Below are 25000 nucleotides of genomic sequence, written 5' to 3'. Positions count from 1 at the left end.
CGAGTTAGGACAGGGGGCAGCGAGTACAGGGGGTGATGGGTGAGTGGGACTGGGTGTGAGTTAGGACACGGGGCAGTGAGTACAGGGGGTGATGGGTGAGTGGGACTAGGTGTGAGTTAGGACACGGGGCAGTGAGCACAGGGGGTGATGGGTGAGTGGGACTTGGTGCAAGTTAGGACACGGGTCAGTGAGCACAGGGGTGATGGGTGAGCGGGACTCGGTGCGAGTTAGGACACGGGTCAGTGAGCACAGGGGGTGATGGGTGAGTGGAACTCGGTGTGAGTTGGGACATGGGGCAGTGAGCACAGGGGGTGATGGGTGAGCGGGACTGGGTGCGAGTTAGGACACGGGGCAGCGAGCACAGGGGGTGATGGGTGAGCAGGACTCGGTGCGAGTTAGGACACGGGGCAGCGAGCACAGTGGGTGATGGGTGAGCGGACTCGGTGTGAGTTAGGACACGGGGCAGTGAGCACAGGGGTGATGGGTGAGTGGGACTGGGTGTGAGTTAGGACACGGGGCAGTGAGCACAGGGGGTGATGGGTGAGTGGGACTGGGTGTGAGTTAGGACACGGGGCAGTGAGCACAGGGGGTGATGGGTGAGTGGGACTGGGTGTGAGTTAGGACACGGGGCAGTGAGTACAGTGGGTGATGGGTGAGCGGGACTGGGTGTGAGTTAGGACACGGGTCAGTGAGCACAGGGGGTGATGGGTGAGCAGGACTGGGTGTGAGTTAGGACACGGGTCAGTGAGCACAGGGGTGATGGGTGAGCGGGACTGGGTGTGAGTTAGGACACGGGTCAGTGAGCACAGGGGGTGATGGGTGAGCGGGACTGGGTGTGAGTTAGGACACGGGTCAGTGAGCACAGGGGGTGATGGGTGAGCAGGACTCGGTGTGAGTTAGGACACGGGGGCAGTGAGCACAGGGGGTGATGGGTGAGTGGGACTGGGGGCGAGTTAGGACACGGGGCAGTGAGCACAGGGGGTGATGGGTGAGCGGGACTGGGGGCGAGTTAGGACACGGGGGCAGCCGAGTTTTGCATCACCTCCAGTTTACGTCGGGTCGAACGTGGGAGGCCGGCCAGGAGTGCGTTGGAATAGTCCAGTCTTCTATACACCCCCCACTAATGAACCCATGTGGCAGCAGCCGGTTGCTGCTTAAATGGAGTTATTTTCCTTGCTCTCCGCAGTGCTACCCCGTCTCAGAAGTACGGTTCCAGGGCTAACCGCGGCGAGGTGGTGGTCTCCTTCGGCTCGGTGCGGGGGACCAGCTGGCGGGGGACGGGGGGCAGGGCTGCCAGCGTGCAGCTGCTGACTGCGCCCGAGGACTCCCTCACCAAGAGCTTTAAACACATGTTCCAGAAGCTCTTCGACATCCGAGAAGGTAATGCCCATCCAGCCGCGTGTTGGCTTCATCTGGGATTCTCCCGGAGCACCGTCCCGGTTCCAACACGGTGAGGGAATGTGGGACGGCAGAGCGCACCGCTGCTGTTCTGTGCAGAAAGGCCCCCCTTGTCCCTTCCTGGGGAAACACAAACCTCTGATTACGAGGGGGCTCGACAAGGTGGATGCAGAGAGGATGTTTCCACTGATGGGGGAGACTAGAACTAGGGGGCATGGTCTTAGAATAAGGGGCCGCCCATTTAAAACTGAGATGAGGAGAAATTTCTTCTCTCTGAGGGTTGTAAATCTGTGGAATTCGCTGCCCCAGAGAGCTGTGGAGGGTGGGACATTGAATATATTTAAGACAGAGATAGACAGATTCTTAACTGATAAGGGGATAAGGGGGCGGGCAGGGAAGTGGAGCTGAGTCCATGATCGGATCAGCCGTAATCTTATTGAATGGCGGAGCAGACCTGAGGGACCGTATGGCCGACTCCTGCTCCTATTTCTTATGTTCTTATGTTGCCTGCATCCAGGGCGGCAGGGTGCCCTTGTGGGACTCAGCCGCAGGTAACTCTGCAGGAAGGGTCGTCCTTGGACCCCGCACACTGCTGCGATCACGGCTCCCTCTCAGCCAGAGGGGAGCCATGGGCCCCGCCCCTCGGGGAGAATATATCGGCCTCGGAGGGGGAGCGGGGCAGTTTCACCAGAACCATATCCCGGGCCTTCGAGGGTTAAATCCCGAGGGCAGGTCGCACACAGACTGGGCCTGTGTTCCCTTGAGTGTGGAAGGTTAAGGGGCTATCTAATCGAGGTGTTTAAGATGATTAAAGGGTTCGATGGGGTAGATCGAGAGAGAGAGACTATTCCCTCTGGTGGGTCAGTCTAGAACAAGGGGGCGACACCTTACCATTAGAGCCCGGCCGTTCAGGGTGATGTCAGGGAGCACTTCTTCACACAAAGGGCCGTGGGAATCGGGATCTCTCTCCCCCAAAACACTGTCGAGGCCGGGGGTCATGGGAAATTTCAAAACTGGGATTTTTGTTGGGTAAGGATATTGAGGGTTACGGAACCAAGGCGGGTAGATGGAGTTAAAATACAGATCAGCCGCGATCTGATTGAATGGCGGAACAGGCTCGAGGGGCTGAATGGCCTCCTCCTGTTCCTAATATAACAGGCTCGAGGGGCTGAATGGCCTCCTCCTGTTCCTAATGTAACAGGCTCGAGGGTCTGAATGGCCTCCTGTTCCTGTGTAACAGGCTCGAGGGGCTGAATGGCCTCCTCCTGTTCCTAATGTAACGGGCTGAATGGCCTCCTCCTGTTCCTAATATAACAGGCTCGAGGGGCTGAATGGCCTCCTCCTGTTCCTAATGTAACAGGCTCGAGGGTCTGAATGGCCTCCTGTTCCTGTGTAACAGGCTCGAGGGGCTGAATGGCCTCCTCCTGTTCCTAATGTAACGGGCTCGAGGGGCTGAATGGCCTCCTCCTGTTCCTAATGTAACAGGCTCGAGGGGCTGAATGGCCTCCTCCTGTTCCTGTGTAATGGGCTCGAGGGGCTGAATGGCCTCCTCCTGTTCCTAATGTAACAGGCTCGAGGGGCTGAATGGCCTCCTCCTGTTCCTAATGTAACAGGCTCGAGGGGCTGAATGGCCTCCTCCTGTTCCTGTGTAACAGGCTCGAGGGGCTGAATGGCCTCCTCCTGTTCCTAATGTAACAGACTCGAGGGGCTGAATAGCCTCCTCCTGTTCCTAATGTAACAGGCTCGAGGGACTGAATGGCCTCCTCCTGTTCCTAATGTAACAGGCTCGAGGGACTGAATGGCCTCCTCCTGTTCCTAATGTAACAGGCTCGAGGGGCTGAATGGCCTCCTCCTGTTCCTAATGTAACAGGCTCGAGGGACTGAATGGCCTCCTCCTGTTCCTAATGTAACAGGCTCGAGGGGCTGAATGGCCTCCTCCTGTTCCTAATGTAACAGGCTCGAGGGGCTGAATGGCCTCCTCCTGTTCCTAATGTAACGGGCTCGAGGGGCTGAATGGCCTCCTCCTGTTCCTAATGTAACAGGCTCGAGGGGCTGAATGGCCTCCTCCTGTTCCTGTGTAACAGGCTCGAGGGGCTGAATGGCCTCCTCCTGTTCCTGTGTAACAGGCTCGAGGGACTGAATGGCCTCCTCCTGTTCCTAATGTAACAGGCTCGAGGGACTGAATGGCCTCCTCCTGTTCCTGTGTAACAGGCTCGAGGGGCTGAATGGGTGGCTCCACTCCCATTATTCCAACGGGCCAAAAAGGCCTCCTGTCTGGTTCCTGGTCTCTGCGGATATTGGCTGTTGTCAGCCGGGGCACGGAAGTTGGCCTCAGTTCCCTTGGCCAAAGCGTGGGGAGAAATCAGCCAGGCCGCCTGCCCCTGATGACTGCACACCGATTGCTGCTGGAAAGCTCACGGGTCTGGAAAGTCGGGCAAGGACTGGACCGGACTCGGCTGTGGTGTGTCTGTTGTCGAGGCTCGCGCGCAGCGTGCCCATTTGTCACGGGGTGTGGGGGGGGGGGGGGGGATCTGGGTGGAGGAGACACTGCCTTAGCAAAGGGTTAATGCCTTTAGGGGGGCGGGTGGGGGAGAATGTTGGTGAGAAAATAACCAACGTTGTAACCCACTGTTCATTAAACCATTTCAGTTCTGACCGAGCGGATTGAGGATCTGGGCCAGGCGTTAACAGACCGTTACAGTATCGAGGAGTTCCGATCGGTCTCCATGCCAGCTCAGGTGAGCAGCAGTGTTCTCGTTGTTCTCAGCCCCACCTGTTGGTTCAATATCCGCAAACTCAAAGCCTATCGAAGTAACCGTGCCCCTTAATAAAACTCTCAGTTTTAAAATGGAGAATTTATTTGAGGTACTAGTGGGTCTCCTGAGTTTTTTACCACTTGAAGTGGAGCTGTCCCCGTGTCCTAACTCACACCCAGTCCCACTCACCCATCACCCCCTGTGCTCACTGCCCCGTGTCCTAACTCGCACCGAGTCCCACTCACCCATCACCCCCTGTGCTCACTGCCCCGTGTCCTAACTCGCACCCTGTCCCACTCACCCATCACCCCCTGTGCTCACTGCCCCGTGTCCTAACTCACACCCAGTCCCACTCACCCATCACCCCCTGTGCTCACTGCCCCCGTGTCCTAACTCACACCCAGTCCCGCTCACCTATCACCCCCTGTGCTCACTGCCCCGTGTCCTAACTCACACCCAGTCCCACTCACCCATCACCCCCTGTGCTCGCTGACCTCCATTGGCTCCCGGTTAAGCAACGCCTCGATTTCAAAATTCTCCATCCTAGTGTTCAAATCCCTCCGTGGCCTTTCCCTATCACTAACCCCCTCCAGCCCCTACACCCTTCCCTATCTCTGTAACCCCCTCCAGCCCCTACACCCCTCCCTATCTCTGTAACCCCCTCCCGCCCCTACACCCCTCCCTATCTCTGTAACCCCCTCCCGCCCCTACACCCCTCCCTATCTCTGTAATCTCCTCCAGCCCCTACACCCCTCCCTATCTCTGTAACCTCCTCCAGCCTCTACACCCCTCCCTATCTCTGTAACCTCCAGCCCCTACACCCCTCCCTATCTCTGTAATCTCCTCCAGCCCCTACACCCCTCCCTATCTCTGTAATCTCCTCCAGCCCCCTACATCCCTCCCTATCTCTGTAACCCCCTCCTGCCCCTACACCCCTCCCTATCTCTGTAATCTCCTCCAGCCCCTACACCCCTCCCTATCTCTGTAACCCCCTCCAGCCCCTACACCCCTCCCTATCTCTGTAACCCCCTCCAGCCCCTACACCCCTCCCTATCTCTGTAACCTCCTCCAGCCCCTACACCCCTCCCTATCTCTGTAATCCCCTACAGCCCCCTACACCCCTCCTTATCTCTGTAACCTCCTCCAGCCCCTACACCCCTCCCTATCTCTGTAATCTCCTCCAGCCCCTACATCCCTCCCTATCTCTCTAACCCCCTACATCCCTCCCTTTCTCTGTAACCCCCTCCAGCCCCCTACATCCCTCCCTATCTCTGTAACCCCCTCCAGCCCCCTACATCCCTCCCTATCTCTGTAACCCCCTCCAGCCCCTACACCACTCTCTATCTCTGTAACCCCCCTCCAGCCCCGACACCCCTCCCTATCACTAACCCCCTCCAGCCCCCTACACCCCTCCCTATCTCTGTAAACTCCTCCAGCCCCTACATCCCTTCCTATCTCTAACCCCCTCCAGACCCCTACACCCCTCCCTATCTCTGCAACCTCCTTCAGCTCCACAACCCAGAGATAGGGAGGGAGGCAAGGAGGCCATGGAGGGATTTGAAGACAAGGATGAGAATTTTCCGATGAAGGTGTTGCTGGACTGGGAGCCGATGTAGGTCAGCGGAGATCGGATGGGAGGGGTGTGCTGGAATCCTGCCCACGTACCCGCATTAACCCGAGGTCGGACGTGTGTTTGCTCGCGTATTGCCTATTGCCCGTGTCAATCGACCCTTTCCATCCGATGCAGGAGTCGGTAACGTTCCTGGGGCAAATCGCCTGCGACAGCAATGGCAAGCTCAACGCCAAGTCGGTGATACTGCAGGGGGACCGGGCCCACTCGTCGGGAATGCAAGTGCTGCTGGATCTGTCGGAGCTGAAGGAATACTCTCTGTTCCCCGGGCAGGTGAGCCGAGCTGGGGATTGGCAGGGAAGCGCGTCTGTTGAGTGAGCCATGTGCTTTGCCACAGTGGTGTGAGTTGAAGAAGATTACCCTTGTCGCACCTCCCAGCACTGAGACGCAGTTTCCTGCACAGCCCCCTTCCCCGCTGGATTCCAGGGTGACCTTTTACAGGCCTGCACTGGAGGAGGTGTAAATCCCGAGACCTGTAAAAACAGACACTTATTGAGTGACCCAAATAACTTTCCCGCTAAAATAAGAAATAGGAGCAGGAGTCGGCCATTCGGCCCCTCGAGCCTGCTCCGCCATTCAATACGATCATGGCTGATCTGATCATGGACTCGGCTTCACTTCCCCACCTGCTCCCCATAACCCCTTATCCCCTTATTGTTTAAAAATCTGTCTATCTCCACCTTGAATATATTCAATGTCCCAGCCTCCACAACTCTCTGGGGCTGAGAATTCCACAGATTTACAACCCTCTCAGAGAAGAAATTTCTCCTCATCTCCGTTCTAAATGGGCGGCCCCTTATTCTGAAACAATGCCCCCTAGTTCTAGTTTCCCCTACGAGGGGAAACATCCTCTCTGCATCTACCAAGTCCAGTCCCCTCAGAAACTTATATGTTTCAATAAGATCGCCCCTCATTCTTCTAAACTCCAATGAGTAGAGGCCCAACCTGCTCAATCTTTCTTCATAAGAAAACCCCCTCATCTCCGGAATCAACCTCATGAACCTTCTCTGAACTGCTTCCAATGCAAGTATATCCTTCCTTAAATACGGAGACCAAAACTGTACACAGTACTCCAGGTGTGGCCTCACCAATACCCTGTACAGTTGTAGCAGGACTTCTCTGCTTTTATACTCCATCCCACTTGCAATAAAGGCCAACATTCCATTTGCCTTCCTGATCACTTGCTGTAGCTGCAAAATACATAAAATATACAAGAGGCACACGCAAGTTACCAACTACGGACAGCCTCAACGCACTGTTTACAACTTAAAACTCAGGGACACGCAGGTCAGTGTCAGCTTTGGCTCAGTGGGCAAATCACTCACCTCGGAGTCAGAAGGTTGTGTGGGTTCAAGCCCCCCTCCAGGGACTTGAGCACGACAAATCTCGGCTTGTTTATAACTTGTCTTTATTTAGTGCCTTTAACGTGGTGAAACATCCCAAGGCGCTTCACAGGAGTTTTACACGATAAAAATTTGGGGGAGTTGTGGGGCTGCAGGAGATTAGAGATAGGGAGGAGCGAGGGCCATGGAGGGATTTGTAAATAAGGATGAGAATTTTCAAATCGAGGCATTGCTTAACCGGGAGCCAATGTAGGTCGTCGAGCACAGGGGTTGATGGGTGAGTGGGACTGGGTGTGAGTTAGGACACGGGGCAGTGAGCACAGTGGGTGATGGGTGAGTGGGACTCGGTGCGAGTTAGGACACGGGGTCAGCGAGCACAGGGGGTGATGGGTGAGTGGGACTCGGTGCGAGTTAGGACACTGGGTCAGCGAGCACAGGGGGTGATGGGTGAGTGGGACTCGGTGCGAGTTAGGACACGGGGCAGTGAGCACAGTGGGTGATGGGTGAGTGGGACTGGGTGTGAGTTAGGACACGGGTCAGTGAGCACAGGGGGTGATGGGTGAGTGGGACTCGGTGCGAGTTAGGACACGGGGCAGTGAGCACAGTGGGTGATGGGTGAGTGGGACTGGGTGTGAGTTAGGACACGGGGCAGTGAGCACAGGGGGTGATGGGTGAGTGGGACTGGGTGCGAGTTAGGACACTGGGTCAGTGAGCACAGGGGGTGATGGGTGAGTGGGACTCGGTGCGAGTTAGGACACGGGGGAGTGAGCACAGGGGGTGATGGGTGAGTGGGACTCGGTGTGAGTTAGGACACGGGGCAGTGAGCACAGGGGTTGATGGGTGAGTGGGACTGGGTGTGAGTTAGGACACGGGGCAGTGAGCACAGGGGTTGATGGGTGAGTGGGACTGGGTGTGAGTTAGGACACGGGGCAGTGAGCACAGGGGGTGATGGGTGAGTGGGACTGGGTGCGAGTTAGGACACTGGGTCAGCGAGCACAGGGGGTGATGGGTGAGTGGGACTGGGTGTGAGTTAGGACACGGGGCAGTGAGCACAGGGGGTGATGGGTGAGTGGGACTGGGTGTGAGTTAGGACACGGGGCAGTGAGCACAGTGGGTGATGGGTGAGTGGGACTGGGTGTGAGTTAGGACACGGGGCAGTGAGCACAGGGGGTGATGGGTGAGTGGGACTCGGTGTGAGTTAGGACACGGGGCAGTGAGCACAGGGGGTTGATGGGTGAGTGGGACTCGGTGCGAGTTAGGACACGGGGTCAGTGAGCACAGGGGGTGATGGGTGAGTGGGACTGGGTGTGAGTTAGGACACGGGGCAGTGAGCACAGGGGGTGATGGGTGAGTGGGACTCGGTGCGAGTTAGGACACGGGGTCAGTGAGAACAGGGGGTGATGGGTGAGTGGGACTGGGTGTGAGTTAGGACACGGGGCAGTGAGCACAGGGGGTGATGGGTGAGCGGGACTGGGTGTGAGTTAGGACACGGGGCAGTGAGCACAGGGGGTGATGGGTGAGCGGGACTGGGTGTGAGTTAGGACACGGGGCAGACGAGTTTTGGATCACCTCTAGTGTACGTCGGGTAGAATATGGGAGGCCAGGCAGGAGTGCGTTGGAATAGTCGAGTCGAGAGGTAACAAAGGCACGGCAAACAGTGTTTTGTAACTCATCGGTAAACCAAAGTTGGTGGCTATATTCTGATTTACACCGGAGATAATATTTTTGAGGCTAGCGGAGTTGTCCCTCCACTAATAGCCCTCTGGTTAATTCCGGTGCATGTGCACCATGTTGCATCTGACCTGCGGTGTTTTCCTTTCCCAGGTGGTGGCTCTGGAGGGAATAAACAGCACCGGCCGACGCGTGGTGGCTTCCCGGTTGTACGAGGTGAGTAACTGACCAACCGGTGGGGCCGGGGGGGGTTCTGTGAACTGGATGATTCTGTCACCGTCGGCAATGTGAAAATCAGGCCGGTGTCATCTTGGGTTGCTGTAGCACCACGGGGCGGGGTTCCGGGTCCCTGGCCCATGGGGCAGGTTCCCTGGCCCGACTGCTGCTGCCCCAGGATGGTGGAACGCCACCATTTCATAGAAACATAGAAAATAGGTGCAGGAGCAGGCCATTCAGCCCTTCGAGCCTGCACCGCCATTCAATGAGTTCATGGCTGTACATGCAACTTCAGTACCCCATTCCTGCTTTCTCACCATACCCCTTGATCCCCCGAGTAGTAAGGACTTCATCTAACTCCCTTTTGAATATATTTAGTGAATTGGCCTCAACAACTTTCTGTGGTAGAGAATTCCACAGGTTCACCACTCTCTGGGTGAAGAAGTTTCTCCTCATCTCGGTCCTAAATGGCTTACCCCTTATCCTTAGACTGTGACCCCTGGTTCTGGACTTCCCCAACATTGGGAACATTCTTCCTGCATGTAACCTTGCTTCATGCTTGTCCTCTCCGTGTCTCTCTCGTGTCCCCTCTCTCCTATCCCGATCTTGCGTGTGCATCTCTTGCGTGCACCTTGTCATGTGTGTCCCCGTATGTGCCTCTCTTGTCCCCGTGTGTATCTCTCCTGTACCCCACCATGCCCTCTCGTGTGTAGGTTGCCACGTACTCTCATGCATGTCTCTTGCATGTCTCTCGTGTGTACCCCACCGTATGCTCTCCCATGCCTCCTGCTCTGCACTCGCGCCTCTGTTCTGCTTCTCGTGTGCCTGTTCCTAATGTCTGTCGAGTGGACCAGCAGTGCGGTGTGATGGAGCTGGCTGGATGTTTGCGGTTGCGGCAGTCAGTACCATCGCCCAGACGCTGTGTGGCGGAACGCCTGTGTCCGTGATTCCCCACACAGCCAGTTCCCTGACCCTTTGTCGTGTCGAACACCTGCTCCTCGCGGTGAGTGAGTTTCCCCTGTGCCTCTGTTGCAGGGAGTGCCACTGCCTTTCTACAAACCTGAGAAACAATCGCTGGAGGAGGAGGAGGAGGATTTTGAAGGTAAGTGAATAGTTTGCGAAGCCAGTAACCGCAACTGGGCATTTCATTGGCCGCCACGTTTCCCACATTACAACAGTGACTACACTTCAAAAAAAGCACTTCATTTGCTGTAAAACACTTTGGGACGTCCCGCAGACATGTTAGATGCTGCGTAAACACAAATCTTTCTTTAATTAACCTCGGGTGGGTGTCCCATTTACAGAAATTAGACTTGCACAGAAAAAGGCCATTGGGCCCCACCGCTCCGTGCCTGGGTTTATGCCCCACACCAGACTCCTCCCACCCCTCTCCATCTCCTGCCATCGCACCATATCCTTCTATTATCAGCTATTCGAGTAAGCAAGCGCTCTACTTGGAACTCCTACACGGCAATCGAGCCAAAGGTGGGCAGAGGAAACGTTACAGGGGCACTCTCAAAGCCTCCCTGATAAAGTGCAACATCCCCACCGACACCTGGGAGTCCCTGGCCAAAGACCGCCCTAAGTGGAGGAAGTGCATCTGGGAGGGCGCTGAGCACCTCGAGTCTCGTCGCCGAGAGCATGCAGAAACCAAGCGCAGGCAGCGGAAGGAGCATGCGGCAAACCTGTCCCACCCTACCTTTCCCTCAACCACTATCTGTCCCACCTGTGACAGGGACTGTGTATTGGACTGTTCAGCCACCTAAGGACTCATTTTTAGAGTGGGAGCAAGTCTTCCTCGATTTCGAAGGACTGCCTGTGATATGATGACTATCCCTCTCTCCCCCGTGTGTTTATCCAGTTTCCCCTTAAATACATCGATACTATTCGCCTCAACCCCTCCCTGTGGCAGCAAGTTCCACATTCTCACCCCTCTCTGGGTAAAGAAGTTTCTCCTGAATTCCCCATTGGGTTTATCAGTGACTGTCTGATATTGATGTCCCCTAGTTCTGGTCTCCCCCACAAGGGGAAACATCTTCTCTACGACTACCCTATTGAACACTCTTCACCCCCTCGGCCTTGTTTTCTAGATCCCCAGCCTGTTCAGCCTTTCCCGACGGTTATAACCTCAACAGCCCAAATGATCCAATTCATTTTAAACAGAAGCTGTTGATACGTAATATTTGCAGAGAGATGTTACATGATATAACACTCCTCTGGGTATAAAATGCTGCACTCTCTGACCTCCATGAGATGTGCATTCCGCAGTGTGTGCACAAGATGTGTTTGATTTTTTGTGCACAGCAGAGCTTGGCCTGTAATAAAATGATCTTTCCACGTTTATTTGATGTGGATCAGATGGTCCTCGCTCCTGGTCTGGGGGAGGGAGATGACCCTGTCGCTGGGAGTTTAACGAGCCGTGAATTATGTACCCAGGTCTCGAGCAGCAGATGGTACTTGTGGCTTGTGGCCCCTACACCACCTCGGACAGCATCACCTATGACCCCATGATGGATCTTCTAGATGTCATCAACAAGGACCAACCAGACATCTGCATACTGGTGTGTACTTCCTTCTGTTCTGGCGTAAACGTATCCATGTTAATATTGCTTCCTGAGTCGCGCTTGGCTCCGTTACTTCCGTTACACCATTATTTCCTGTCACACTTTGCTGATAACGCGTGCCCTCCCCCACCCCTCCCCGACCTCTGCCATTTTATCCTGCAACTCGCTGTGAGCAAGCCCGCAGGGTCTGCGGGTAGCTAATCTGTAATCTTCGGTTTAAGTGGAGGTTGCTAGTCTTTCAGGAGTTTTCTGTCCAGTCGCTCAGTCAGAGTCCGCGCGGTACAGAGGGACCTGGGGGGTCCTTGTGCATGAAACACAAAAGGATAGTATGCAGATACAGCAAGTGATCAGGAAGGCCAATGGAATGTTGGCCTTTATTGCAAAGGGATGGAGTATAAAAGCAGGGAAGTCCTGTTACAACTCTACAGGGTATTGGTGAGGCCACACCTAGAATACTGCGTACAGTTTTGGTCTCCTTATTTAAGGAGAGATATACTTGCATTGGAGGCTGTTCAGAGAAGGTTCACCATGTTGATTCCTGAGATGAACGGGTTGTCTTATGAAAGGTTGGGCCTATACTCAGGAGTTTAGAAGAATGAGGTGACCTTTTATTAAAACGTAAAAGATTCTGAGGGGGCTGGACAAGGTGGATGCAGAGAGGATGTTTCCCCTCGAGGGAGAATCTAGAACTAGGGGGCATAGTCTCAGAATAAGGGGCCGCCCATTTAAGACGGAGATGAGGAGGAATTTCTTCTCTGAGGGTTGTAAATCTGTGGAATTCTCTGCCCCAGAGAGCTGTGGAGGCTGGGACATTGAATATATTTACGGTGGAGATAGACAGATTTTTGAGCGATAAGGGAGTCGAGGGTTATGGGGAGCGGGCGGGGAAGTGGAGCTGAGGCCAGGATCGGATCAGCCATGATCGTATTGAATGGCGGAGCAGGCTGGAGGGGCTGTATGGCCGACTCCTGCTCCTATTACGTTTTTATGTTTCGTAGTCCGGTCCAGGTTAGCAAACCCAGCTCATGGGCAGCAGCACCTCAGCTGTCTGCAACCAATACATAACAGCACTGCCTTTACTCAGCACTGCAGCCCTGAAATATCGACTCTGTACCATGTCAAGCCCTCGATTACACCCCTGCCGTTACCCCTCTCCTGGGTGTCTGTTGTTCCATGTAAAACTGCCATTCATTTTCCACATTCCTTTCTCCCTTCAGCTGGGGCCGTTTGTGGACAGCAAACACGAGCAAATTGAGGTAAGATCTTTATTTAATAAAGTTCAAGCGATTTAAAGTAATTGGCAAAAGAACTATGAGGAAATTATATTTTACGCAGTGAGTTGTGATCGGGAACGTGCTGCCTGAAAGGGCGGTGGGAGCAGATTCAATCGTGACTTTCAAACCGGGAATTGGATCAATACTGGGACAGGAGAAATGTGCCCGGGGCTGTGGGGAAAGAGCAGGGGGGGGGGGGGAGTGGGACTGATTGGATCGCTCTGTCACAGAGCCGGCACAGCACGGGCTCGAGGGCCCCAATGGGATCCTTCTATGATTGTATACAATGTGAATTGTTGAAGGAACCCAAAGCAGAAGGGCTTGAGTGTGAGCCTGGTGTCTGTGGAAGGAGGAACTGAGACAACCCAGGCCAGTCTTGTGGGTTTCTCTTGGCCGGTTAGGAACAGGAGTTGGACATTCAGACATTGAGCTTGTCCATCTCCATCTCTTCAACCACAATTCCTCCCCCCTCTTACTTCCTAATTAACTAAAGTCTCCCTTCAGCACAGCTTGAACCTGTCTTCTGGGTCAGTCTATTCCATATTCTCACAACCCCTTTGTGTGAAGAGGTTTTATCCCGGCCCACAGTCACCAATTCAGTTCCTTGTTGACGTGATTCCCCTACCACAGGGAATAATTGTCTCAACGTTGTGGGTTCAAGTTCCACTCCAGAGACTGGAGCATAAAAATCGATACTGACACTCCAGGGCGGTACTGAGGGAGCGCCGCACTGTCGGAGGGGCGGTGCTGAGGGAGTGCTGAGACCTACAGTCACTGCGTTTTAACACTATATTGACTGTGTGGCGTGGCCAGTGACAGTGCGTGGTGTAAGTACAGCCACGTGTAACAGAGTTCCCTCTTCACCCTTGAGGAAACTGAGATGAGAGTCGAGGCAGGAATTGAGACATTGGGGCCCTCTGGGTGCTGTAACATTCGGGCACTTTTCATCGTTTCCAATGTATTTTTGTTCCTAGAACTGCCAGCTGACTGTGACCTACCAAGAAGTTTTTAAGAAATGTATGAAGGGAATCGTTGAAGGAACAAGGGGGTAAGTTTCCGTGCTGTCCTTTTATATCCTCCTCATAAGTTTGTAGTTTAGCTGGGGTAGCAGTGCCGGTACTGCGAGATGTGAGGTAGAGGGCGGCCACCGGCGATGGTATTGTACCCGAGCTTTGGTTCTGTGCTCGATCTAGTGTCTTAACGTCCACTGAAATCCATCGGCAATCTCCAGACCAAGTGAGAAATCCCCCCCACGTAGATTCTGTGTGCCTGATGGGGGAGGAGGGGAGCGCCTCACTCACCTTGAGCAGCAAGCAGGCTGGGGAGGTGTAGAGTCCCAAATGTCTGCTCGGTGGTGCTCAAACCCTGCAGCTTACCGACTGCGCGCACTGCAGGAACCCGCTACCTATTGGGGCATTCTCTCGCGGGGCGATCTGTAGCTGGAGTGGGAAGAATTCCCGGCCTTTTATGTCCCTGCAGCCTCCCATCATAAGAATCATCAACAACAACTTGTGTTTATATAGCGTAGTGAAACATCCCAAGGTGCTTCACAGGTGTATTTTTAAGACAAGACAAAAATTTGACACCGATGCACATAAGGAGATATTGGGACAGGCAACAAAGAGGTGGGTTTTAAGGAGCGTCTTGAAGGAGGAGAGAGAGGTGGAGAGGTTTAGGGAGGGAGTTCCAGAGCTTGGGGCCCAGGCAGCTGAAGGCACGGCCACCAATGGTGGAGCGATTATAATCAGGGATGCTCGGGAGGGCTGAATCAGGAGCAGGCCATTCAATGTGATCATGGCAGATCTTCAACCTCAACACCACTGTCCCGCCCAATCCCCATATCCCTCGATTTCCCCTAGACTGCGAAAATTGATCTATTTCAGCCTTGAATAGACTCAACGACTGAGCCTCCACCGCCCTCTGGGGCAGAGAATTCCAAAGATTCACCCCCACTCTGAGTGAAGAAATCCCTCCTCATCTCAGTCCTAAATGGCTGAGCCCTTATCCTGAGACTGACCCATCAATGAGCCAGGCTGGGGAATGGGTCATCATCAGTCGTGCCCCTGGTTACTGTCCTGCTGCCTGGTTCAGGGATTGCATTACCCCAGCATGAGTCCACCTAATTGTAGGGCTTAGCAATGCACCCCCGGGGGAGGGGGGTTCCTGACCCAGACCTGTGGTGGCGGGCCGGGGGTCGGGTCCTGACCTGGACCCGTCTGTTTGATGATCTCGGTCAGTCTGAGCCGGTTTGGATTATCGCATTGCGTGAATGTGTGTATATTTTTCCCATTTAATAGTGAAGTATGAGGTGATGACCAGACGGGGGAGCTGTGAGCCCTGTCTGTCTCTCTCTTTCTCTCTCTCTGTTGCTGTTTCCCCAGGAGGCTGCCTTTAACCTTTTCCCTTTTATTTTTCTGTCCCAGCTTCTCGTTCTCTCTCTTCCCCCACCCCCCACTTCCCTTCTCTGTAACTTTCCCCCTTTGCTGTTGTTTATTTGATCTGCCAATGTTTGCAGCAAACTGTCTGAGGAGCCTAGGCGGGACTCTCTCTGCACATTTCCCCCCCCCCCCCACTCGAAACGCTACTCCGCTGTCCCATAACATCTCTTTTCCCCCCCCCCCCCCCCGGCCTCGGCCCAAATACAGAGCCAGCCCTCCCTATGATCTGGGCTAGAAGCCGTCTGACCTATACCTAACCCTGGGTCCTCCCCCGCCCCCGGACCTCCCTCCACCCCACGATCTGCTGGTTACCCCACTCTTAATATCTCCCCCTTCAGCTGGGCGTGGACCTCTGTCTGCTTGCTCCTGCGGGTAGCTCCTCGGAACGATTTTCTACAGTAAACGTTGCTGTGCAGAGGTGGGTTGCCGTCTCTCCAGCAGCGTTGATGGTGATCCGCTGGCTGTCTTAAATCCTGTCCGCTTCCCGTCGATTTGTTGAGGACCTAAATCTGAAGTCATTGTGACATTTGTGCTGCAAGGGGCGGGTGCGAGTGAGCGATCGGGACAACGCACTTTCCGAGCACCAACAACTTGTATTTATATAGCGCCTTTAACGTGGTAAATCGTCTCTAGGCGCTTCACAGGACTGTTATGTGGCAGCAATTTGATCCCATTACGGAGGGTAGAATGTGGGAGGCCAGCCAGGAGTGCGTTGGGAGTACAGGTCGTTGTGTCTCTCTAACCGTGAGCTTTTCTGTGCAGTTCAGGGTCCCATCTGGTGCTTGTGCCGTCGCTGAGGGACGTTCATCACGACTTTGTATATCCTCAGGCACCGTTCCACTGCTTCGAGCCGTCTAAAGAGGACAAGGAGGTAGCATTCGGTTTGATATTCTTCCATGCACCATTTTTGCATCTGTCCTGACTGCCATTAGTTGAGTGTCAACTCCAAACGTTTCTAATTTAACGGATTCACGGCGTGTGGGCGTTACTGTCAGGACCGGCATTTATTGACCAATCCCTCCTTGTCCGGATTTGATTTGGGGGGGGGGGGGGGGAGAGGAGGGGGGAAGCAGGCGGGAATTGCACACCTCCCGGCTTTTGTTGCTTTCCACCGAGCTTTGTTCAACAGCACACTTATCCCCTCAAAGCACAGGGGAGCAGCGTACGGAGGCTCGGTCCGGCCTGTAAGACCATCAGCGGGCCGGGACCATTGGAGGGAGCAGCGTACGGAGGCTCGGTCCGGCCTGTAAGACCATCAGCGGGCCGGGACCATTGGAGGGGAGCAGTGTACGGAGGCTCGGTCCGGCCTGTAAGACCATCAGCGGGCCGGGACCATTGGAGGGAGCAGCGTACGGAGGCTCGGTCCGGCCTGTAAGACCATCAGCGGGCCGGGACCATTGGAGGGAGCAGTGTATGGAGGCTCGGTCCGGCCTGTAAGACCATCAGCGGGCCGGGACCATTGGAGGGAGCAGTGTGCTGCTGCAGGAGGGCGACGGCTGTGAAGCCAGGTCGCTGATTGCAGAGCGGGCAGGCACAGCAGGAGGGGCGAAGGAGCAGCAAGAGTTTGTAGAGGGAAGTGACTGGGAGGGGGGTGTGGGGGGGGCCCAGGAGAGGCGTGAGTTTGGGCCCAGGAGCAGCACGGGCCCAGCCCACACGATATGTGAGCGCACTGGGTCGTCCTGGTTAACCCTTGCCACTGGACCAAGGCCTAGCTCTGTCAAGCCCGTGTGGTGGCTGGTGTGCAACGGTCACCCCACGTTAAATAATCCACCCACAGGCATCTTCCACCCTTCAGGATGTAGTTTGGGATCTGGAATATTAGTTCGGGATCTGGAACATTGAAACACCTGTGAACTCATCCCTTTTTGGCGTGGAAGCGAGTCATCCTCGTTTCAAGGGACTGCCTCTGATGACGGTGATGATTTGATACAAACTGGGCAGTTAAGAGTCAACCACGTTGGTGTTTTTTTTTAAATGTGCTTATGGAATGTGGGCGTCGCTGGCAAGGCCGGCATTTGCTGCCCATCCCTAATCGCCTCTTGAGAAGGTGGTGGTGAGCTGCTGCAGTCCGTGTGGTGAAGGTGCTCCCACACCTTCAGGTGCTGGTAGGGAGGGAGTTCCAGGATTGTGACCCAGCGACGATGAAGGAACGGCCGATATATTTCCAAGTCAGGATGGTGTGTGACTGGGAGGGGAACGTGGAGGTGGTGGTGTTCCCATGTACCTGCTGCCCTTGTCCTTCTAGGCGGTAGAGGTCGCGGGTTTGAGAGGTGCTGCCGAAGAAGCCTTGGCGAGTTGCTGCAGTGCATCTTGTAGACGGTGCACACTGCAGCCACGGGCCCGGAGCCACATATAGGCCCAGACCGGGGTAAGAACAGCAGGTTTCCTTCCCAGTTGGGTTATTAACGACAATCTGACAACTTCAAGGTCACTTTTACTGAGACCAGAATTTTTAATTCCACATTATTTTTTAAATTGAATTGAAATTCTGAAACTGCCCGAGGTGGGATTTGAACTCTTGCTCTCCGGATTACTTGCCAGGTAACATCACCACGGCACCAACCTGATTGGTCCAATGTGCTTCATCGACGTTATTGTGGACCAATGAGGCGGGGGGTATGATGGAGCGCCCGATAAATGGAGATGCACAGAAATGGCAGCTCCTCAGTGGCCAATGCGTTTCTCCCATCCCAAAGCCCGAGTGTGGCAGCAGCGAACCGATTCCAGCCAGGGACACGTTGACCATGGTACAGCCTGCAGTTCAGAGAAGCCAGTTCAGAAATAAAATGACAGCTGTGCACGTGTTTATCGGCCGCCCAAAGTACAGCGACCCGGGATTGCATTTTACTCCGGGCCATTATAGCTCTCTCGGTGCTTCCAGCCCACCCAAGGGCCCAGCTTGCTTTGCTCAGCCTCGGGTCCGGCAGAGCAGCTCCAGTTCCTGTATTCTTTAAAAGTGCAGGCACTCTCGGGCTCGGGGTGTGGGTGATGGTTGGTCCTGAGAGCCTCTGCACCCAGTTACAGTGTCTACGTCACACCCACCCCCCCCCCCCCCCCTCCTCACCTCCGCCGCCCCCCATCACACACCCCACCGCTCCCGCACACACCCGCACCCTACTGTACCTGTGACTAACACTCCCCTGCCCCCCCGCACGCACCCCACGTGCACACACCCCACACCCCCCCCTGCACACGCGCACCCCGGGCACGCACACCCCACTGTACCTGTGATTAACACACCCCTGCCCCACACACCCGCCCATCCAAGTACTGTTTAAATGTGGTGAAGGTTTCTGCCTCTACCACCCTTTCAGGCAGTGAGTTTCAGACCCCCACCACCCTCTGGGTGAAGACATTTCCCCTCTAAACCTCCCCCCAATTATGTTAAAGCTATGCCCCCTGGTTGTTGACCCCTCTGCTAAGGGGAAATAGGTCCGTCGTATCCACTCTATCCAGGCCCCTCATCATTTTATACACAATCAGCTCTCCCCTCAGCCTCCTCTGTTCCAAAGAAAACAACCCCAGCCTATCCAATCTTTTCTCATCGCTAAAATTCTCCAGTCCAGGCAACATCCTGGTAAATCTCCTCTGTGCCCTCTCCAGTGCAACATCCTGGTAAATCTCCTCTGTACCTTCTCCAGTGCAACATCCTGGTAAATCTCCTCTGTCCCCTCTCCAGTGCAACATCCTGGTAAATCTCCTCTGTCCCCTCTCCAGTGCAACATCCTGGTAAATCTCCTCTGTACCCTCTCCAGTGCAACATCCTGGTAAATCTCCTCTGTACCCTCTCTAGTGCAACATCCTGGTAAATCTCCTCTGTCCCCTCTCCAGTGCAACATCCTGGTAAATCTCCTCTGTCCCCTCTCCAGTGCAACATCCTGGTAAATCTCCTCTGTCCCCTCTCCAGTGCAACATCCTGGTAAATCTCCTCTGTCCCCTCTCCAGTGCAACATCCTGGTAAATCTCCTCTGTACCCTCTCCAGTGCAATCACATCCTTCCTGTAATGTGGTGACCAGAAGTGCACGCAGTACTCCAGCTGTGGCCTAACTAGTGTTTTATACAGTTCCAGCATAACCTCCCTGCTCTTGTATTCTGTGTCTCGGCTAATAAAGGCAAGAGACATTATCCCATGTATCACATGAGGCACTACTCTGCTGCTGAGGTGCAGGTGTTTTTGCTATGTTAAAGGTGCTATATAAACGCGTGTGTTTTGGGGGTGTTTGCGTGTCCGTCCCGTTAAAGCGACAAAGGCCACCTTGCACCGAGGGGTCACAGGCATCACGGAGTAAGTCACGACCTCTGGGAATGGGAAAGCCTGATAGTCGGGAGAAAGGAACTGACCCCGGTCCTCCTGCCCAGTGCGCGGTGAAGAATTACAGCTGGCACACCATCAATAAAATGGTTCCAACGCTCAATAGTATTGGGGGTCATCAGGCTAATAAATCTTTAAACTGAACATCCTTGGACTGGAAGCAGCCTGAGGCTTCTGAAACACATCCTGAAACTCGCACACAATTTATTGACCCCCCCCCAAGGAAATTACAAGCAGCCACTTAACTGGATTACCTCAGGGAGTACTTGGGCAGCAGCCTTAATGGAGCCTGCTAGTTTATCATATACTTCCCACTTGATAATGTAGCCCACATGAGCTGCAGCATTGTCTCCCATGCACCTTTGTGCACAGCAAGGTTTCTCAAACAGCAATATGATAATGACCAGATTATCAGTGTGAGTGATGGTTCAGGGATAAATATTAGCCCAGGACACCAGGTAGAACTCCCCCCTGCTCTTCCAATAGTGGCCCTTCACAGGGCAGACGGAGCCTCAGTTTAACATTTTATCCGAACGACAGCCCCTCCGGCAGTGCGGCGTTCCCTCGGCACCGCCCCTCCGACAGTGCGGCGTTCCCTCAGCACCGCCCCTCCGACAGTGCGGCGCTCCCTCAGTACCGCCCCTCCGACAGTGCGGCGCTCCCTCAGTACTGCCCCTCTGACAGTGCGGCGCTCCCTCAGTACTGCCCCTCCGACAGTGCGGCGCTCCCTCAGCACCGCCCCTCCGGCAGTGCGGCGCTCCCTCAGCATCGCCCCTCCGGCAGTGCGGCTCTCCCTCAGCACCGCCCCTCCGACAGTGCGGCGCTCCCTCAGCTCCGGCAGTGCGGCGCTCCCTCAGCACCGCCCCTCCGGCAGTGCGGCGTTCCCTCGGCATCGCCCCTCCGGCAGTGCGGCGCTCCCTCAGCATCGCCCCTCCGGCAGTGCGGCGCTCCCTCAGCACCGCCCCTCCGGCAGTGCGGCGTTCCCTCGGCACCGCCCCTCCGACAGTGCGGCGCTCCCTTGGCACCGCCCCTCCGACAGTGCGGCTCTCCCTCAGCACCGCCCCTCTGACAGTGCGGCTCTCCCTTGGCACCGCCCCTCCGACAGTGCGGCGTTCCCTCGGCACCGCCCCTCCGACAGTGCGGCTCTCCCTCAGTACTGCCCCTCCGACAGTGCGGCTCTCCCTCAGTACTGCCCCTCCGGCAGTGCGGCGTTCCCTCGGCACCGCCCCTCCGACAGTGCGGCGTTCCCTCGGCACCGCCCCTCCGACAGTGCGGCGTTCCCTCGGCACCGCCCCTCCGACAGTGCGGCGTTCCCTCGGCACCACCCCTCTGACAGTGCGGCTCTCCCTCAGCACCGCCCCTCTGACAGTGCGGCTCTCCCTCAGCACCGCCCCTCTGACAGTGCGGCGCTCCCTCAGCACCGCCCCTCCGACAGTGCGGCGTTCCCTCAGTACCGCCCCTCCGACAGTGCGGCGCTCCCTCAGTACTGCCCCTCCGACAGTGCGGCGCTCCCTCAGTACTGCCCCTCCGACAGTGCGGCGTTCCCTCAGCACCGCCCCTCCGACAGTGCGGCGCTCCCTCAGTACTGCCCCTCCGACAGTGCGGCGCTCCCTCAGCACCGCCCCTCCGACAGTGCGGCGCTCCCTCAGTACTGCCCCTCCGACAGTGCGGCGTTCCCTCAGCACCGCCCCTCCGACAGTGCGGCTCTCCCTCAGCACCGCCCCTCCGGCAGTGCGGCGTTCCCTCAGTACCGCCCCTCCGACAGTGCGGCGTTCCCTCAGTACCGCCCCTCCGACAGTGCGGCGCTCCCTCAGTACTGCCCCTCCGACAGTGCGGCGTTCCCTCAGCACCGCCCCTCCGACAGTGCGGCGCTCCCTCAGTACTGCCCCTCCGACAGTGCGGCGCTCCCTCAGCACCGCCCCTCCGACAGTGCGGCGCTCCCTCAGTACTGCCCCTCCGACAGTGCGGCGTTCCCTCAGCACCGCCCCTCCGACAGTGCGGCTCTCCCTCAGCACCGCCCCTCCGACAGTGCGGCTCTCCCTCAGCACCGCCCCTCCGGCAGTGCGGCGTTCCCTCGGCACCGCCCCTCCGACAGTGCGGCGCTCCCTCGGCACCGCCCCTCCGACAGTGCGGCTCTCCCTCAGCACCGCCCCTCCGACAGTGCGGCTCTCCCTCAGCACCGCCCCTCCGACAGTGCGGCTCTCCCTCAGCGCTGCCCCTCCGGCAGTGCGGCGCTCCCTCAGCGCGGCGTTCCCTCGGCACCGCCCCTCCGGCAGCGCGGCGTTCCCTCGGCACCGCCCCTCCGGCAGCGCGGCGCTCCCTCGGCACCGTCCCTCCGACAGCGCGGCGTTCCCTCAGCGCTGTCCCTCCGACAGTGTGGCACTCCCTCAGCACCGCCCCTGCACTCCCTCAGCACTGCACTGGGAGTGTCGGCTTGGATTACGTGCTCAAGTCTCTGGAGAGAGGGCTCCAACCTGCGAACTTCTGATTTATTACCCTTGTGCTTTGGGGGCGCCTTAGAATTTTTTTCTTTGTGACTTTTGCACTCTCCAACAGAAGGGATCCCGTGCTGGAGGCCCTGAGCACTGCTGGGTCAGGCACAGTGCTGCCTCGATCCACACACCCAACTCCGAGTGGAGTTGAAGAATTCCCTGCTCCTTTCATTCACTTTTAAACTTCGTTCTCGGCCGCAAAATGAGGAGACTCCCAGCTCTCGTCGGCCTGGAGCGGATTTAAACCCGGGTTTTGGGTTCAGTGGCCAGTGTCTGATCCACTGCCCAGTTCAGCAATCATCGCCCCCCCCCCCCCCCCCCCCCCCCCCACCACATCTGCGCTTACTTAGCTCCCCAGTGGATGACTCACAGCAACATTGGCAGGAGAATGGGAGCAGGCTGCCATTGCACTCAATAAAATGATGCAGCTTGACGTGGAAAAGCAGGCTTCCAGTCCAAGGATGTTCAGTTTAAAAATTTATTTGCATGATGACCCCTAATACTATTGAGCGCTGGAACCATTTTATTGATGGTGCGCCAACTGTAATTCTTCACTGGGCAGGAGGGAAGGGGTCAGTTTCTTTCTCCCGACTCTTGGGTTTTCCCATTCCCAGAGGTCACGACCTTCTTCGTGGTGCCTCTGTGACTCACATCGGGTGCAAGAACATAAGAATAGAACAGAACATAAGGACATAAGAATTAGGAACAGGAGTAGGCCATCTAGCCCCTCGAGCCTGCTCCGCCATTCAACAAGATCATGGCTGATCTGGCTGTGGACTCAGCTCCACTTACCCGCCCTCTCCACATAACCCTTAATTCCCTTATTGGTTAAAAATCTATCTATCTGTGACTTGAATACATTCAATGAGCTAGCCTCAACTGCTTCCTTGGGCAGAGAATTCCACAGATTCACAACCCTCTGGGAGAAGAAATTCCTTCTCAACTCGGTTTTAAATTGGCTCCCCCATATTTTGAGGCTGTGCCCCCTAGTTCTTGTCTTCCTGACCAGTGGAAACAACCTCTCTGCCTCTATCTTGTCTATCTCTTTCATTATTTTAAATGTTTCTATAAGATCACCCCTCATCCTTCTGAACTCCAAGGAGTAAAGACCCAGTCTACTCAATTTATCATCATAAGTTAACCCCCTCATCTCCAGAATCAGCCTAGTGAATCGTCTCTGTACCCCCTCCAAAGCCAGTATATCCTTCCTTAAGTAAGGTGACCAAAACTGCACGCAGTACTCCAGGTGCGGCCTCACCAATATCTTGTACAGTTGCAGCAGGACCTCCCTGCTTTTGTACTCCATTCCTCTCGCAATGAAGGCCAACATTCCATTCACCTTCCTGATTACCTGCTGCACCTGCAAACTAACTTTTTGGGATTCATTTAAAGGGGCTGCTCCTGAAATTCTGGCTGCACTTCAGTCCCACTCTCCTGATCTTCGGGCACCCTGTGCGGAGGGGAGCGGGTAGGTCCGAGGGCCTCCTCGTAGGACTGCTCCTGGGCACGGTCAAGGGGGCCATCAGCCGGTCCAGGCAGCGGGCGGTCGAGGGGGTCGTTCAGCCAGACTGCCTGCCTCTCTTCCGCGCATACATCCGGTCCAGGGTGTCCCTGGAGATGGAGCACGCGGTGGGCACCGGAGGGACTGGAGTGCATCATCACGCCCGGCAACCAAATTTTAATTTGATTTTATGTTTTTAAGTTAATTTGTTTTAATAGCCGGTGCTTTTAGTGTACCCCTCCCCTTTTATAGGGGGCACTTGGGGAAAAAAATTTGATTCTGTGCCCAAAAAAAACCCCCAAAAATAAAAAAAAAAGGGCCTTGTAAATGTTGGTGTTTCCCCCAGATCAGGGGGTACGGTTTAATGTTTTTTGTTTACTCCTAAAAGAGTTTCATGCACAAGGACCCCCAGGTCCCTCTGCACCACAGCGTGTTGTAATTTCTCCCCATTCAAATAATACTCCCTTTTACTGTTTTTTTTCCCCCAAGGTGGATGACCTCACATTTTCCGACATTGTATTCCATCTGCCAAACCTTAGCCCATTCGCTTAACCTATCTAAATCTCTTTGCAGCCTCTGTGTCCTCTACACAACCTGCTTTCCCACTAATCTTTGTGTCATCTGCAAATTTTGTTACACTACACTCTGTCCCCTCTTCCAGGTCATCTATGTATATTGTAAACAGTTGTGGTCCCAGCACCGATCCCTGTGGCATACCACTAACCACCGATTTCCAACCCGAAAAGGACCCATTTATCCCGACTCTCTGCTTTCTGTTAGCCAGCCAATTCTCTATCCATGCTAATACATTTCCTCTGACTCTGCGTACCTTTATCTTCTGCAGTAACCTTTTGTGTGGCATCTTATCGAATGCCTTTTGGAAATCTAAATACACCACATCCATTGGTACACCTCTATCCACTATGCTCGTTATATCCTCAAAGAATTCCAGTAAATTAGTTAAACATGAATTGAGAGCAGGAGTCGGCCATTCGGCCCCTCGAGCCTGCTCTGCCATTCATTAAGATCACGGCTGATCTCTGACCGCAACTCCACTTTCCTGCGCTGTCCCCATAATCCCTTGATTCCCTTAATATTCAAAAATCTATCAATCTCTGTCTTGAATATACTCAAAGACTGAGCCTCCACAGCCCTCTGGGGCAGAGAATTCCAAAGATTCTCCTCATCTCAGTCCTAAATGGCCAACCCCTTATCCTGAGACTGTGACCCCTGGTTCTAGACTTCCCAGCCTGGGGGAAACACCTTCCCTGCATCTACCCTGTAAAACATTTTATTAGCCTTGGCAGTGTGGCCAGAACTCCTAATTCAACATCTTTTGAGCTCTTGTTCATCTTAAGCTACAAATATGTCCTCCCTCTCTCTCCTGTCTCTCTCTCCTGTCTG

The 25000-nt window shown here is 55.2% G+C and overlaps 1 protein-coding gene across 3 annotated transcripts in view; it reads left to right on the top strand.

Moving 5' to 3' along the window:
- pola2 (polymerase (DNA directed), alpha 2) overlaps positions 1-25000 on the top strand; it is a 58011-nt gene that overhangs the window by 18826 nt on the left and 14185 nt on the right. The window contains exons 6-15 of one of the 3 annotated variants that reach the window (XM_070868097.1): positions 1187-1380; positions 4048-4136; positions 5902-6057; positions 8952-9014; positions 10050-10116; positions 11451-11575; positions 12796-12834; positions 13827-13900; positions 16053-16171; positions 24817-24829. In XM_070868097.1, the coding sequence (XP_070724198.1) occupies positions 1187-1380; positions 4048-4136; positions 5902-6057; positions 8952-9014; positions 10050-10116; positions 11451-11575; positions 12796-12834; positions 13827-13900; positions 16053-16171; positions 24817-24829 (939 nt within the window). Of the gene's footprint in view, positions 1-1186; positions 1381-4047; positions 4137-5901; positions 6058-8951; positions 9015-10049; positions 10117-11450; positions 11576-12795; positions 12835-13826; positions 13901-16052; positions 16172-17831; positions 18035-24816; positions 24830-25000 lie in introns of those variants that run through there. The other 2 variants (XM_070868095.1, XM_070868096.1) reach the window with 2 other exon arrangements.

Source organism: Pristiophorus japonicus, chromosome 27 (assembly GCF_044704955.1).
Source record: "Pristiophorus japonicus isolate sPriJap1 chromosome 27, sPriJap1.hap1, whole genome shotgun sequence".
Lineage (NCBI taxonomy): Eukaryota > Metazoa > Chordata > Chondrichthyes > Pristiophoridae > Pristiophorus > Pristiophorus japonicus.
This window is presented reverse-complemented; position numbering and strand designations above follow the sequence as displayed.